This window comes from Cuculus canorus, chromosome 1 (genome assembly GCF_017976375.1).
Source record: "Cuculus canorus isolate bCucCan1 chromosome 1, bCucCan1.pri, whole genome shotgun sequence".
Lineage (NCBI taxonomy): Eukaryota > Metazoa > Chordata > Aves > Cuculiformes > Cuculidae > Cuculus > Cuculus canorus.
In genome coordinates, this window is record NC_071401.1 from 149,469,178 (window position 1) to 149,486,701 (window position 17,524).

At 41.3% G+C, this 17,524-nt stretch overlaps 1 protein-coding gene and 1 long non-coding RNA gene across 2 annotated transcripts in view; one reads left to right on the plus strand and one right to left on the minus strand.

The window, feature by feature from the left end:
* Positions 1-17,524, minus strand: part of LOC128849896 (uncharacterized) — a 98,144-nt gene that overhangs the window by 43,421 nt on the left and 37,199 nt on the right. The window lies entirely within an intron of this gene.
* AKR1D1 (aldo-keto reductase family 1 member D1) overlaps positions 1-17,524 on the plus strand; it is a 34,123-nt gene that overhangs the window by 10,059 nt on the left and 6,540 nt on the right. The window contains exons 2-5 of the mRNA XM_009560527.2: positions 6,549-6,716; positions 11,192-11,308; positions 14,799-14,876; positions 17,010-17,132. Of these exons, the coding sequence (XP_009558822.2) occupies positions 6,549-6,716; positions 11,192-11,308; positions 14,799-14,876; positions 17,010-17,132 (486 nt within the window). The remainder of the gene's footprint in view (positions 1-6,548; positions 6,717-11,191; positions 11,309-14,798; positions 14,877-17,009; positions 17,133-17,524) is intronic.

Consider the following 17,524-nt stretch of genomic DNA (forward strand, 5'->3'; position numbering starts at 1 on the left):
GCTGGCTGGCTGGCTGGCTGTTGAGTTCTCCAGGAAACTGTCCCAGTCCACCCTGCTGGCACTGTGAGTATGGGACCTGGGTGTGCGTGTTATTTGCTTGGTTTGCTTTAATCCTCTAGCTGCCAAGAGAGAGGCATGGCAGCGCTTTAGCTTAGGTTTGCCTACAGTGGATCCTAAAACTGAGGATTCTGCAATCAAGCGGTAAAAATAACTCCAGCAGCCTTTTCCAGCTACAATAACAAGGCTTTCCTGAAGACATCTTTGGCTAAATGGTAAAATAACAGTGTCACAGTAATTCACAAAATGCTAAATCTGCAGTTATGCAATCCAGCTTCTGTTGTACGGACAATCCAACCTCACACTTCAGGCCACCGATGGGACATCAGGGTAGGCTGAAAGGTGTCCCTTGTCCATGCTCATTCACAGTGTGACATGAGGCAGCAAGCATCATCATTCTCCCTATCTTCTCTAGGCGTGTGCTGTCCTTCACTTTCTAAGGCAATGCACTGCATGACATAAAGCAAAGCTTTGGGCCAGCATAGCAGCTTGTGGCTCTCAGCTGTGCTCTCTCAGCTCTACCTGCTCTTGCAGAGATCCCTTTGCTGAGTTTTTCTTCATGGATGGTGGCTGCCAGTGCTTCCGGGGGATGAAAGCCAGATTTTTCTGTGTACGAGAGAGGAGCATGTGCTGGCAGTTGCGTTTTCCAAGAAAGAGGTGTACAGTACGACTTCTGTTTTACAAGATTAAACAATTCTAAGAATGTACCCTTGTGTGGCTCATATCCTCTGCCTTTGTAAACTCAACCTTTGCTTTCCTGTAATGCCTTCAGTACATGTTTTCTATGTTCTCCTCCTACCATCTTAAGGCAGTCCTCTTTGCCAGTTTGCCTGAAAAACAGGCAAACGGAAATAAGCAATTGGGCTTCTAGAAACTTGCATAAGAATCTGTGTGTGAGTGCCGAGCTCTGGCAAAGGAGGCTCTGAGCGCAGGAATGTACCTACGTTCCCCTTCCTGTGTTTAGCTGACTAAGATTCCTAAACAGCAACTCCACATCTTAAATTATAGGTTTAGACTGGAGAGCTTAGCCCACAGTTTGGATCTCTTGTATACCTCAGCTGCAGCTAAATTCAGGTTTTTCCAGGAGATGGCCCTGTCTCTTCCAACACCACAAGCTCTTCCTCCCAGGATCATTATTGCCAACTGAGGGACTGGATGTCATTGCATTAACCAGGTGAGGTGCTCAGGACTTCCTCAGTTCTCATGTGCTGCTGAGACTGGCGCAACTCTGTAAATCTGTGTTAAGTGAAACGTGACAGAGCAGAATCCAGGAGCCTAAGTCAGACTGTTTTCTTTTACTGTCGTAATAAAGAATAAATGACAATAGCAGTATTAATGCATTTATAAAAGCGTTTCCTATAGCAGTTGTTCATGTGATTTTGCAAGGTTACAGTCATCCATTAATGTGTCCCATTAGCTTTGTCTTTGGAGGTGACCAGAATCCCTCTTTGTCAGCTGGAAAGCTGATGGAAATTGCTAACCAGAAAAGGATGCTATAGAAAAAGTACCGTTGCCCAGAGAAGTAGTGGAGGCCCTATCCCTAGAAACATTCAAGGTCAGGTTGGATGGGGCTGTGAGCAACTTGATCTAGTTAAACATATGCCTGCTCCTGCGGGGGTGAGATTTGGGCTAGATGAGCTGTAAAGGTCCCTTCCAACCCAAAGCAATCCATGATTCTATGAAAAAACAAAAGGATAGGCAGGCAGCTGAAAGGAAACACGAAATAGCGGTAATGAGCAAGACAGCTACTAACATTGCTAAGCAATTACTGTTGTACTTGAGAGATAACAGTATAATTCATGGGTATGCCTGCACAAAAAATGTTCTTCTGTGGCTTGGTCACATGCAATCATGAGTAAAACTGAGGCTGTACATTTTCTATGGTAGGCAGAATAGTTCTTGACAAAATGGGATGTGATGGAAGGTGTCTGGAATGAACATTAAAAAATGAAAAAGCTCGTGGTCTCGGAGGAAAAAGAGAGCAGACCCTTTCAGACAGGCAGAACTGATGATGCACATTGGTTTTTCAGACTCATAAAATGTGGTGACTGGCCAGTTGGCTACTTCCTCTGTAGAGAAGGAGCTGAATTGCTTCTGCCTTTCTTTCAGTGAAGGTGCAAATCTGACTGCTCTCCCTGCCTTTCTGCTGGATTTATTTACCATGGAACCTGAATGAAATGGATACTGGTTTAATCCATCATTCTTTGTAGTAAATCAGCAGGGTTACAAGGTATTGATTAATAGAGGGAATAATTGTGTATTGTTTCCTTAAACCCTATGATCTTAAAAATAGCCTAGATGCTGTCGAAGGAATTCTTAGTGATTGAGTGGCTCTAGTCAACCAAGCAGTTTTTCTTTCATCAAAAAAAAAAAAAAAGAAATAAATTCAATACCTTTTTTGGCACAAATTATTGACTCAGTGTAAGGACACTGAAGATAAAATCTGACTTACAGTGTACAAGTGGTTATAAAATCCCTGAAACATTAATTATAGCTAAGGATCAAGAATACTTCTTATCTACAGCTAAATAAATAGTAATAAAGAAGCAAAAATTTGTATTAAGGCCAAAACATCCCAAATTAGTACTGACAAAGCAGGGACATTTCAGTAGAGCATCTGGCATTTGTACTGCTCTAAACATGAGCCCTCCTTGTTTGGGAATGATGCAAGAATCAAGACCTACCTGAAATAAGTAGGTGGCATAGGCAACTACATTTTAGATAATGTATGCTAGAGAGTATAACCTGCAGTAAGGAGGAGGAGGTCTGGCTTTCCTGGTAGAGTGCAGGTGACTGTTCCATGTCCAGGCAGCCTGGGAGACACTGCTCCAGCAGCTGCTATGGTTGAAATGCCAACCTTTATACAACACCATGAGACGTAAAAGCAATCATATCACAAACTTCTGTCTGCTCTTAGGTAAAAGTTGATTTTCAGTTGGTAATCTCTGATCTGGTCACTACTACTTAAAGACTTTATGTCCATGGAAGACAAAATAGATTAAAATGCCTCAGACTGAGCAGTGAGTTAGAGAGGAAGGATCCAGGTTTGTGCCTTCTCTGATGAAAAGATGGATGAGCAGTGGTGATTGAAGTCATCCAGCTTTAACATAGTCCATTGGGAAACAATAGAATAAAATATGACATTTAAAGCAATACTTCTAAAATTAGCAGAACCACAACATGACTAGCCTGTGCAACTCATCAGCACAGTTTACCACAGCCCCATACTGCAGGATTTAGAAGGATTAGATATGTGAAATGCTAGAAATTATAGTTTCTCCATTTGAATAAAAATAAAACATAATATATGAAGTTCCAAGGCCTGCATGTGTCCCAGGCCTTCATCTGGGATGGTTCAATAGAGGCAGGATTTTCCAAAAAACTGTTCCTTTGGTTATCTTGCATTTTTATATGAAGTGTCTTAGACCAGAATCTGTCATAACTAATATACCACATTAGATTAAATGAACTAGTGCAATGAAAACATTTATATTTAATGTAAACCCACCTCCGGCCATTAGTAGTCAAGGCCAATTCCAAAAAAAGCTTCCTCAGGTCCCTAAAGAATAAGATTAGTCCTTGAGATGGAGGAATCTTTCACAAGATTATTTGTACAGATGTATGTAAGTTCCATACAAAAGATTAAGAAATACATAGATGTTCAGCTCTAACACAAATTAACTGATTCAGCCAAAGGCAACTGCAGTGACTACAAGCATTCTCATTTTCCTCTGTTCCATCCAGGTGTGCAATTATGCTGTTGCCTTATACATGATGCTCTACCCTTCTTCACCTGTTCCTTCTGGTTTTGTTACTCACCAAAATGACCCTGGTGTTTGAGAAAAGATGCAACTCAATAATCAACATTTCCTTGCTTTGTGGTCTTCAGTTTATAGCTTCAATTTCTCGAAAGTGCAAAAAGAGAAGAGAGAAAATCCTTGGATCAGACCCACCCCCCATATTTAGGTTCTTCAAACAAAGGGGAAAAAGAAAAGACAACCTTTAAAAAAAAGACAACCTTTGTAAAAAATCTGTGTTAAGATAATGAGTCACTGAACCCTAGGTATTATGCTTTCATACACTTGAATGGCAGAAGTCAAAGAGACTGAAGTGATCTAAAAGTCACACTGTTTGAAAAATCAAGTTTTATAGAGAAAACAATTCTAAAAATATATTTATCTTTTGGCTAACTGATCATCACTTAGACTTGAGCTCACAAAACCTTTAAACTGAGTCCCGTTGCTCTGCGCGAGTCAGCCTGAGCTTTGCAGCTGTGGCTAAAGCCTTGTGCAGATCATTGCTGAGGCAGAGGTCTGAGGTACTGTTATCAGTAACTGCAGGCTTGTAGTACTCAAGTCAGTTTTTTGCCTTCCACCTTCCTCAAATCCTTCCTTGCAGGTTCAGGCAGGGACAAAGACATGAACATGTTGGAAGTTGTCACTGCTCCATGCCTTGCTCTCCTGTAACACTGCCTGATATGACCCAAGTGAAAACTAACCATTGACTGCTCCTGGAAGGCTTTTAATTGCCATGGTCTTCATTACATCCAACTAACAACTAGGAAAAGGCCCTGGCAGGGGCTGAGTGCCTTTGTGAGGCTCCCACGGTAAAAGCAGCAAAGCATTCAAACAAGTGTTTCATTGTCTCTCTCAGTTAAGCAGACAATATTGCGTTGTTGCTGCCGTAAATACTTTAGTGTGCCAAATTGTACCATTTTGCCTCTTGGCCCTCAATCACTTTAGTAATAAACAAGAGCAAGCATCAGTGGCTTTGAGTTGTAAGTAACCATTAGACACTGCATCCTGGAGTAGAAAGTCCCCCTTGAGTCTGAACATGAGACAGTTTAGTCGTGTCCCCCCGTGGGCAGCCTGGGCAGGATGCTGAAGAGCAGAGTGAGCAGGCAGGGATATAGTCCCATTACCCCAGAATAATCTGCCACCAACCCACAGCTCTGGGACTGAAAGACAGAAAGGTTGACCCCCCTGTGTCTAGAGCAGTCCTTCACAGATCTTTCTTCCATGAACATGGAAGGGCAGACCAATGTCCTTAGTCACTGCAGCATCCTGTGGCAGCTGTGAGCTTCACACCTTCTGGTTCTTCATATTGTGGAAGAGCAGCAGCTTATTTTATGGCGAATTCTGGGACAGCCAAGGCAATGGCTGCTGTCAAAGGGCGGCTTGGAGGAAGAGGAGAGAAACTGGTTCCTATGGTGAAAAGTGATCCTTCTCAGCAGCACCTATTGCCAGTCCTGCTTCTTGTCTTTCCTTGGCATGAGCAAAACCAATACACTTGAAATCCTCTCTTCAAATCCTGTCTCATTTCCAGATGTCTCTGGCATCTGTTTTCTTCACAGAAGGAGCAGCATAGTCTTGGCCCTTCACTTGGAGGTAGCAAAATTCACCTCTTGGCATTTACTGCTGGCATACAGTAGTGCAGCAGAGCAGGTTGACTCTCCTTATTTCAGTTTTCCTTTAAATGAATCAGATGCCCTCATTGCAGAAGAGTGATGCGCATGAAAAGAGTGGGAGAATAGTGTTGCCACGTATTGCTGAGAGCCCTTGATCGATCCACATAGAGCTGCCCTCTCATTATACAAAGTGTGGCAACATTAAGGTGTTTTCAGTACAATTTCAGTGACCACTCAAATATTTATTTCAGTGACCAGACTTATGGTTTTTCAATTTGTTTGACCTGTTTTGCATGCTACATTGGCTAATGGAAAATATGACTGTTCTGAAAAAACAAGGTTACTCTGACTTTCAGCAATGATGAATAAACATAAGTGCAGCACACAGTAAAAAAACGCCACTTGGACTTATTAAGAGGTTTCTTGGGCTCATCTTAAACTGAAGCATTGAGATGTATATAGATGTACGCTAAAGCATCTACTGGTTCTTAGCCCCATGGTAAAGCAACTATCCAGAACTGAGGATACTAGTCCTGAGCTACATAACCCTTTGGATAGTGAAACCACCAACGGTAAGTTGATTTGAGGAGAAAGAAGTCAAATCCAAATTCTTGCTCTGCTGAAAGCTCTACAGGGCCATAAGATATTCAAACAGCCTCTGATCACGCAGATGGTTGACCAGCTCTGCTCAACCGAAAACTTTTCCATTTGAGTAAGGAATTTTATCAAACAGTTTTCGTAGTAAAGCCGTTGCTCTCTAGATAAGAAATTCTGAAGTAATTTCCATATTAAATACATTCAATTCTACTTTCTGAGGATTCTAGAACTGCCTCTTTCCTGGACACAGAGAATTTTTTGCTTTGCTCCTTTTCCCAGTCTAACTCTACATTGGCAACAGTTTTGAAGAAACGTGCACAGCACATTTTTATTCAGAAGTTAAAACATAGGTGTCTGGGGAGGTAAGGGATGGCTAGATTGGATGAACTCCAGTATAAACCTTGTGACATCTCAGGGACTCTATAGCATTGCAAGAGAGGTGAGCAGGAGGCTGAAACTATGTTTATTCTTTTTCTCCTCCCATTAGACTCCCAAAGGTTCCTGTTTGGAGTCAGTGAAGATTGCCATTGATACTGGTTACCGCCATATCGACGGTGCCTTTGTCTACTACAATGAGCATGAAGTGGGACAAGCCATCCGGGAGAAGATTGCTGAAGGAAGGATCAAGCGAGAAGACATTTTTTACTGTGGCAAGGTGAGAAGCGGTGCTCAGATTATTTACACTAAATCCAGGATTTCTGTGAATGGGCTTTCTTGAGAATGCCAGTGGTTGACATCTGGCACGCTTCCAGACCCAACATCCTTTATTTTTCTTCCCTAGCATTACCATAATGTCTCAGAGCTTCGTGAGGACTAGAATTGCTGTAAAGCACAGAAATTGTGGTTGTTCTCAGTTTAAAGCTCACTTAATAGTTGGAACCACGCAACATCTATTCTGCCCAGGATTGTAAATACCTGCAAGTTTAAACCACTGTTAATGCTTAGCGGTGTTGCCTAAGCTGTTACTGTCCTGTATGTTTTGCTGTCACGCACATTTATATAGTCACACACTGAGCCTGATCTGGACAATGATCCTGCAAATTAGTTATTTTCTGTCAGAGCAATTCCCCATACAGTTTTGAATTGAGATTGCACAATGGAAGGGGTGGGAGCAAGCACATGAACAGCAAGTGCTTACTTTGTTACTACTGCCAGAAAAAATTACTCATCAAGCTACACCCTTAGTTACTGTATCACCTGTCACTAAAAAGTTCTAGAATGGTGCATCAACTTACTTGGAGAGAAGACATCATCACACTAATGCTTTAAAGCAATGAGGCTGGAGTAATGCGTGAGCCTAGTTGATGCTTTAAAGTCTTCGCTCTAACAGTTGATTTTCTCCTAGAGGAATGAAATCCCTTGTCCGGTAAAGTCTTGACAAAAAGCTGTTACAACTACAGTGACTAGATCCCAGCTATAAAAGAGAGAGCTCCTTGCACATTACAGAATAAAGATGAGATGACCCCAGAAAATTTACAGAGCCTATCCAGTTCCTAATGGAGTTTATAGCTTCAAGTTCCTCTTCCTGCAGTGCTTCTTTGAACGTATCAGCATTCTCTTTCTCCTTTCCCAAATAAGATGTAATCCATAAAAGTTACTCAACAGCCTTGGAGATAAATACCACAGTTCCTAGAGTGAAAGATCCCAAGGGATAAAAGGCCTGTTTTACTTTGAGTAATTTAGTTAAGCTCTATGATCTGGAAAACTAAGCTTCAGCTTGGGTAGTTTGCAGGCCAAGTGGATTTTCAGCAGCTGTAGGCGAATTTCTAAATAAAGCAATTTCCAGTTTATAAAATATGCAACTCTTCTCCGATTTCTCTGTTTGATTCTACTGATAACACCCTTGCCTTCCTGAGAAGTTTCATATCCTCAAATTTTCCACCTTTATCAGGTCAGTATCTCAGTCTCTCATATGCCAAATCTGTTGATTTGGATTAGTTGAAATATTCTATTTCAACTGTTTTTTAGTTTAATTATTGCAAATTACCAGTAATATCTCAATTAAAAAACACAAAGTTGTGCCAAAAAGTTAGAACCACATGTCCTAAAATTTTAAGTCTTTAACTTTCCCAGCTGCCTCCCCTGCAGTTTATTTTCCTAAATAAACCTTCAGGTTCTGTAAAAGTGCATCTTTCAGTAAAACTTTATCAGGATTCCAAACTTACTTAGTTTATTAAGCCTTTCTGTATTCAGTTGTCTGATCTAATAACCAGATGATTCTCCTAGTTGATGATTACTAGCTAGACATTGAGCCACCTGTGAAACTGCATTTGATTTCCCGATTGTAAGTTCAGTTTTTCCCTAAACTGCAGATCCTGCAAGCCACAGGGCTGCAATTCATAGCACTATGATAGTCATTGCCTGTGGTCCCAGCCTGTCTTGTGGCTGTGAGATGGGACACACATGGATTTATATTCCAGTTGTGTCCTGTTTGTGCCTGACAAAACTTCAGGTGTTCAGGGTGACAGTGCATTAGAGCATCTCTGTTGTCCTTAGAGAGTTAAAAGGCAGGAGTAGAAAAATACTTGCAACCGATTTAATCATTGCAATCCAGGATTTTCACAGGTTTCACAGCACCTCCATACTTATCAGAAGGAGTGAGACTGGGTGTCCTTTGTCTTATAAGCTTATGTATCTTCAGTTTTATGTACCTTACAAGGTTATGTATCTTGTGAACTACAGACAAATATAAAGCTGCTACTGGTAGATACATCAGCCATTGACTGATAACTGATCGATGTGAACTTCTGGGAAACATGGTAGATACAGTAAACTATTCTTTGAGGAAAAAAGAATAAGAAAAGTTGGTTTTGTTTTCAGCTTTCCTGACATCACAAGTAGGGGAATTTCCCAAGACCCTTCAGACTCTAGCCCTCTCACGCTGATCTTTCCTAAAACAAAGATAATGTAAACTGAAGGCTGGTCCATCTGCAGGGACTGACAAGAACAGCCCCGCTGAGTGGCAGTGTTACTGGAATAGTGACTTAGTGCTATCAGGCTGCATCTGCCAGTAGAAATCATAAGCACTTGCACTTGGCTCTTGCTGCTGGCTGGCTGATGAGGCAGAGCAGCTCAGCATTCAGAAATTTTAGAGGTTTTATATCAACTGCCAACATCTCACTTGGCATATATAGCAAGACCTTTTTGGTCTCTTCTTTCATCCCAGGATATTTCTTTCATTAAACTAGAAGTAACATTTCCAGGAAATGTGGTGTCCTGAAATGCCAAAGCCAGCTGGCAGCTTTGACTGCTCAAGCATCTAAATGGGTTCTACTTAGGTAGATAATACAATAACTTGTACAGATCATGAAAACAGTTATGAAACCCTTAAGTTTCCATGGCATCTGTGTATTAACATAGTGCAAAAGTTTGCTTTTTCTAAAACATGTTTCTTTAGAACCTCTGCAGTTTGTTAAATGGAAGTATATTCACTGGCAAGTACTGAGCTGAATAGCACTGTGCTAGAAAGGGCATTTGGAAAAACTGCTTCTAAACTATCAACATGTCTCAAGTTACTAAATATCTTATACACAGTAAGAAATAAACTAAACATGAAGGTTATGCAGACTTATTTCCTTACCTATAGTTAAGCCCATAACAACATCTCATTTTACATGTAAAATGAATATCTAAGATTGGCAAATGCTTTAAAAACATCCAGACCAAAGGCTTGCAGGAAATCCAGACGAACAGCTTAAAACTCCGAGAGCAGGACTTTGGTCCTTTTACTGTAGTACACCTCAGCCTATGTAACCACTATCTTAATGATCTTCCTGCCTTGAAACACAGAGCTGGGGAAGGCCTGGTATGAATTTCCAGGTGCCAACCCCTGCTTTGGTGTGTCAGATTAGGGCAGGGTCAGGTGTGTTGATTTCAGTACAACTAAACTTCAAGATAACTTGTTCTTACCTCTGTTGTCAGAGCTGAGCAGATAGTTATTCCCTCGGAAAATTATAATCTGGTTTAAAGAAAACCAAATATCTAAAAGACTTTAAAACTTACCTAGGCTATGTCCTTTGACACCTGTAATCACTATCTTCTGCCAAAAATCACAATTCAAGTGTTTCATATCTCAAGAACAGATTAATTCTATACCTTGGCATGCTGTGACTGCCAGCTCTGGTGGCAGAACTGGCTAGACCATGACCACACCAATAAACAGCAGGTTTTTCCAGCCAAAAAGGGTGTCAAAAACCTCAACATGACTCCACATGTCACATTTGTGCATTGAAGAAAAGCAAATTAGGTAGCCCAGCTTATTGTGCGTAAGCAAATGGCACTTAAAACCTTCTATTTTGTGTTAATTCTTTATTTTAACTGCAGCAATCAGTTTACAAAGAACTCTTGGTTACTACTTACCATTCTATAGTTTTATTCTTGCACAAGATTTGCATCAGCAGAGTTCCATTAGAGATAGTACTGAAAGCTAATCAACTAAGCACACACCACAGCAACCTCAGGGTGTAACTCTGCAAGGAAGAGTTGTGATTAAAGAGGCTGAAAAGGCTGTGCTTTAACTAGTCACACCTGCCTTACAGTAACTAACAATGATACATGTTTCAGTGAGGACTTGGGAGTAAAGGAAACCTTCCTGAGGTCAGGCAGTCACTCAGGCTCCATGACCACAGGCGAAAACCAAAAGACTCTGTTTGTGCTGGGTACTTGGCTGTTCCATGGCTAACTCACATGATCTGACCTTCTGTGTTCCAACGTAAAACAAACCACAGATTTCTTGTGGGAACAAAGTTTTCCAGTGAAAGTTTTTTTCCAAATGCTTGGAAAGCTCAGAAAACAAAAGGAATCCACCTAAGTTCATTGAGGAAGAGTTTGCAGTATACTCAACTTAGAAGAACATGTGTCGTGATAAACAAATATGTAATGGCTTTACTGCATCAGCACTAGGACAGTCTTGGGTAAAGATTCCTATCTTAACCTTTGCATCTGCCTCTGGCAAAGGACAGGATAAGGTGCCTTACCTTCATCTTGCAGTGATGTAGACCCCAATGTCTTTGTATTGTGCAAAATGGGGGCTCTGGAAGGACAAGGGGGTGTGTGGAGGGGTGGGGTCAGTTGGAGGATGCTCATTATTCCTCCTGGAACCCAAAAAAGAGTCTGTGCTTCCTTCCCCAGCTGTGGAATACCTGTCACCCCCCAGAGCTGGTGCGTCCCACACTGGAGAAAACCCTGAAGATCCTGCAGCTGGACTATGTTGACCTCTACATTATTGAGCTACCAATGGCTTTCAAGGTAAAAAGAAAAATTGCCCCAAAAAAGTGCATAATTGGCTTGAGCCAAGTTCTCCATCTGGCATGTTCCTTACAGTTTCCAGTCCATGTTGAAAATAGCACTTTGGACAGATTAATGATTGATATTTATTGCATGTATACATTTCTATGTACTACCCACACAATGAGAGGCTTATAGGTGGTGTCAGAACAGTTACTGAGAGCTGTTGTATTAAGTCTCTCCACTGTAAGGACAGGTCTCCTTACCAGGGTTGAAGGCTTACCTGTGCTGAAGAATTACTGTAGCTGAAGCAACATATGTGTCTTAATTCTTTCTGAGCCATGAATCACCGTAAGAAAGTGGTTATGCAAAGCAGCAAAGGGCTAGGGAAGGGGAAAGGGAAAGGGAAAAAAGCCACCAGATTTGTTTCCTTACTCTATCCCGAAACTCAAAAGCCTCAGTAGCATTAAAGCCACTGGGCAAATTCTGATTATGATCTTAATCTCCGTAATGCCAGTGCTCCTATTGGACAGATTCAGCACATCGCCATTGGTCCCAAATATGGATTGTCCATCTCTCACTCTCAAAAGTTAAAGCCTGATATTCCTTCACACGAGTGGGCCTGGGCGAACTTGTAGCTGAAACCTTTGAATGCAAGGAGCTCAGATTGGAGTTGCATGCCTCCCTTGCAAGGAGCTACTGCAAAAAGTCCCCAAACTTTATGGTTTCACAGCCACTTGTACCTTTCCTCAGCAAGTACATGATTAAAATTAAATAATATTGAAATTAGAAGAGTGAATTTCAAAAGATGTTTAAGTAATTTTGAACCAAGTTAATTCTTTTTCTTAGAGAGAATAGGGTCAGACAGTTGGCTGGCTAATTGTTTCTGTGGGATGTTTAAGCTCTAAATTGGCCTCTTTTTGCAAGGAAGGTAGTTCTTTGATTATTAAAATTAAATTTTATTAAAGACTCACAACTGCCAGAAACATCAGATAGGAAGCAATTTACCAACAAAGCAATCACCTTAGACCTGCAGTTCCTTTTTTCCCAAGGAAGCCATGTCCCGTTAAGACCCCTATAGGAGTAACTGAACTCAGATATTAAAACTTTATTTACACAGTCCCATGTATGGAATCCTTTAGGGTACATTTTTAAAAATTTCCCACCACTTGCAATTTCCTGTTTCCCTTTGCTTGTGTTTGTATTCTCTAGTAGTTCATTCTCCCACATAGCGAAGGTCATTGTCTCACAATATAGACAGCTGGCTTTAAGGTAATATATATCTGACTCCCTGAGGCCTGTATCAACAATCTGAATTGTTAAAGGAGTAGCAGTCCTAGAGAATCATTTGTGTCCCTGTTAAGAGGAGAGAAAAAAAGAAATTGCTTTTTGTCTGGAAAAAAAAAAAAGTAATATATATCTCTGGAGAAAGCCCAGTTGTTAAAGACCATTTTGTGAAAGCAGTGGGATGTGCAGACCTGCCTTACTGCATCCGTGTTGGTGAGGAAATTATTATAAAGGGGACAGGGCTTTTCCTCTCAGTGGTCACCAACTGCTGTGTTTTAAATATTCAAGTAAGCTATCTGGTAGTTTTTGGAGTGCCTCCAGACTTTAAACAAGGCATGATGTGAGGTGACCCCTGCATAGTGGCAGTGACTGTATGATGTTGTCCCATTTATTAGAGTGCAGGAGCGTGGTAGGAAGCCACATAACATTCAGTTTGAGGTGCAAGGATGTCTCAAGAGAACTGCAAGATAAGACAACAACATTTGTGGGAAAGACTGGTGCAGTGTAGTTCATGAGAACTCAAAGTTGGTCAATGTCTGAAAGACCGTTTCAAAGACCTAGTAAGCACCATCCTCTCACCATCAAAATGCTACCTTTCTGTCAGCACTTTATCCGTCTGCTGACAGTTCTTCCATTCACAAACTCCCTTGCTTAAATAGATAACTTGGCAGAGAAAGTATGGCTTGGAGACAATTGAGCAGTAACAGCTGTACTTCAACACCTTGTGCAGTTCCCTGGAGACAGGAGGAAGGGCTGATACTTGTGGAAATCCACAATAGCTGGTACTACTTATCTCAGTCAAGATAAGTTCATCTTCAAGCATCATTCATCCTGACTGTGTTTACTTTTTTAGAACACAAGTGACAGAGGAAAGTGGGGTATAATAAATTAGCTCATATAATTGCTGTCTATTGACTACTATAAAAAAAGTAATGCTAAATAGAAGTCAATGAATTAGAAATGAAACAGGGTTCTGGAATTCAGAGTCATCGCCTGAACACAAAGAAGTCCATCTACTATGCGTTGACCTTGCAAGATTTGTCTGCTGGGATATCATGAGGATGGATGGTTTATTCCAAAATACTGTGGGGTGGCTTTGTTAGTAGGGCTTTTCCACCTCAGCTTATGATGGTAAACAGCTTGGTTTTTAATAGAAGAATTGTACCCAACAGCCACCTACCTCCTTCTATTTGAGACTTTTTCTCAGCAAGACACAGTAACAAAGGCAACAAATCATCTTTGTGGAATTCATTGAGGAAAACCAGGATATTTGGAGGAGATAGGCTTATGTTTGTAACCTAGAACTTGGCACCTGAAATCTGAGGCTGTGTTTCTCTTAGGCTCACTTTTCCCATCAAATGCCTTGAATTTGAACCTCTTGACTGAATTGGGATTTGCCAGTTACCGGTTGCATTGGTCACAGCTGCATGTTCCTAAGGAGTGACCATGTCAACATCTTGTAGCCAGGCCTTTGAAATATAGTAGTTTACAGTCACATCAAATGTCAAAAATCATTATAAAAACCCTGAATTTCTATCAGACAAGAGGGAGGGAGATGATGTTGCCTGCAACAGCAGTGAGCTGACCAGCAGAGAAGAGAAAGCTGTGCTCTTGAGTTATCAGTTCATAATTCATCTCTGAAGTCTTGTTTATGAGGTATAGAGATAGGAAGAAAGAATTAATAGTACCCACAGAGAGGTAGATAATGCACTTAGAAGGTTCACAGCCTGTACTATAACCATGCGTGTAGCTCTTTACTACTAGTAAGTAGCTCTTGGAAACAGTCCCTCCAACTGTTGGTAGTTGAGCTGGATTGATACCCTTCCAAAGTGCATAGGACACAAGCAGGATCAGGGGAGGGGCCAGAAAGAAAGGAAGGAAAAATTGGAAGAGAATACAGATTGGTACTCTAACCTTGGCCTTTGGAAGGAGATGAGTCATTTGGATACTGTAACGTAAAGGTCAAAAGTTTATTGAAAACCAAGGCCATCCAGGAACTCCTGAGTGGGTGCTCAGGTGACAGTTCAGAAATACATCCAAGGACAATCTAGCAGTGGAGGATGTGGTAAGCCCGGCATGAATGACCTGATGAACTTAGGGTGTTTCAGAAAGTTTTTGATTTTTTTTTTTTGTTTGCTAGTAGAAGCAGAGTCTGTGGAAAAATATTTGCTCTGAGGAGTGCAAGTTTGTCTTTAAAGCACAAAAGTGTGTTTTTACTTTTCAGCCTGGAGATGCAATCTACCCAAAAGATGAAAATGGAAAATTTATCTACCACGAGACAGACTTATGTGCCACTTGGGAGGTAAGCAAACACAACATCCATCCATATATGCTTTAAAAACACAGATCTTCATTCTCTAGTTTACCTGTGACCTTCATAAACAGAGCTGAGGCATATTTTCAGGGCAAATGAATCAAATTCTACTAGCTCCAAGGATAAATTTCACTTCTGTCCGCAAGGATGTTTGCCATCACTTAATTATTCTTATAACAAAGTAAATTACAGTTGAAATATCTGATAGCCACAATCCTTCTTTCAGAAAATGCACTCTACATTTGCTAGTTGAGATATTTACATTTTACCAATATCTCCTCTTCATCAGATCTTTACAGCAGGCGAAAGTTGAAGCCCTAAGAAGTGACTTCATCCTCCTCAAAAAGAAGATTTTCACCTTCAAAAAACCCCAGAATTTGTCCATCATAAACAAAAACCCTACAAAAAAAGACACCAAAATCCCCAAAACTCTTGCCAACAGAACAAGTTCAGTCACTTCTAGATTGAATTATCAGATTGAGAACACAAGGTTTTTCTGCTAAGAAAACTTGAAGGGAAGTAGCATTTGCCTGAAACATTGTGTCCTAAATTTGTTTGTGACACACTCTAGTCCTATAGCCAGATGTCTGCTTAAGACTACTGCCACTTGGCTTCAGGATCTCAGGTGAGGCAGAAAGTTAGACTAGCAATCTTCTCATGTTCCTGCCTTTCAAAGCCTTGGTCACTCTTTACTTCATGGCCAAAGCTGGTCAGCTCTCCTTCTGCACCAGATCTGCTGCAAGAGCTTCACTAATTCAGCCCAGTTTGCAATAAGAGAGATGACTTGAGCTACTACACGCTCCATTTCAGCTTGCACCATGCAGAGCTGGACATTTGTGTCCCGGTTTAGCTCTACTAGAGGTGCAGCAGATAGAGATGGAGAATGGGTGAAAGTTCAGAGTGTGAGTGAATCCGGGTTGGGCTTGGGCTTTCCCCTGGCAGCTGAGCTGGGTCTCAGGGGGAACAGGGACTTTCACGTTATCTGTTTATGTCATGCTCATCTTTGGCTGATGTAGTTCATTCCCCTCTTTCACAGACTAGTTGCTCGAATGTTGAAAGCAACAGCTGTCAGAGCACTATTGCGTTTTTATCTTCATGCTGGTGCTTATTTTAGAGGACATATTGTAGCAGATCACTCTTTTCAGCTAATAAGTCAAGAGAAAAATGGATGGTGGTGAGTGCCTGCAAATAATAGCATCAATTTAAATAAAACTGGCTAAACTCAATCCAGATAATCTCACTCTCTCAGTGTGGTGCTAGCAGGCAAAAATGGCTCCAGATGACTGTGTTTGCTGACTTGGCACTGAGTGATACAAAGCATATGAGGCCAACTAGAGGTCATCAGATACGTGTTGACTCTTACCTCTCTCTGTTTTCAGCTCCTGTAAGATAGAAGGTATAACAAAACCAGCAGAAGGGGCGTCCAGACCCACAGTGGAGTCTGCCCAGGAAAGGACCCTTTTCGCCTTAGCAGTCCAGCACAGGAAGCTAATAAAGACCAGGGCATGTAATCGTATCCAGCACTTATAAGGCTTTTACAGCTATTAGGATTTTTCTGAAGTAGTTATCTAGAATTCCTCTCTCCCCTCTTTTTTTTCATACTTTATAATGTACTGAAGTTTTCTGTGCTGGTTTTCTGATGGGCCTTGCCAGAGGTTTAGGTGATTTCACTGGACAGACACTTCGTATGAGAAACTGTTGTACAATTGAAAGGAATAAATTAACAGGACTTAACAGGAAAGCAATCCCTTTTGTGCACTTTCGCTTCTCCAGCTTTGAGGCAATGCTAAACCAGCATAAACAAAGAAAAACTCTTGAAAGCTGATGTCTGGCACTGAAGTATCTATATCTCAGATTAATCTTTCTGCTGTCCAGACAAATTCTACCTTCACAGGAGGCGTACTACTTTAGAGTTTGTCTGGAAAGCAGGTCTACGTGGCAATGGAGTTTAGAATAGCAGGATCGCACCAGCCCTTATGCTAATAGAGCTGTTAATTCTGTTGCAGCAAATATTTTTCTGCAGTCTGAAGAACGGACTATCTTCCACCGATCTCCAAAGCGTATGCTCCAAAGGAATCAACCTAACACTTGGGACTCCACTGATCTTTGCTTTCTTTGCAGGCTATGGAAGCATGTAAAGATGCAGGCTTGGTAAAGTCAATTGGAGTATCCAACTTCAACCGCAGGCAGCTGGAGATGATCCTGAACAAGCCAGGACTTAAGTACAAACCAGTCAGCAACCAGGTACGAATGCAAGCCAAGGACAGTGCCTGCTATAGTGCCACTGCCCCATAAGGAACACAGAGGTAACAATTAGCCTAAACTGCCACGTGCAGAAAGGTGACATATGCTTAACCATAGATGCTGCCTTCCATACTGTGACACTTCCATTTCTAGCTTGAAAATATTTCTCATCCTACCTGGGCTAAAGATAAACATTTGAAGGTGCTGGAATAATCACTTTCCTCAGTCCTTGCCCCAGGAGTATTATAAAACTGGTGCCTCAGTGCCAAAGCTCCATAACGAGGTTGAATGCTGAGTCAATGCAGATCTTGAATCTCTTGTCATGTGCCTTATATCAAATCCAAAAAAGTTCCAAAGACAAACCATTCAGAGCTAACCAGTCCTCAGCTGAC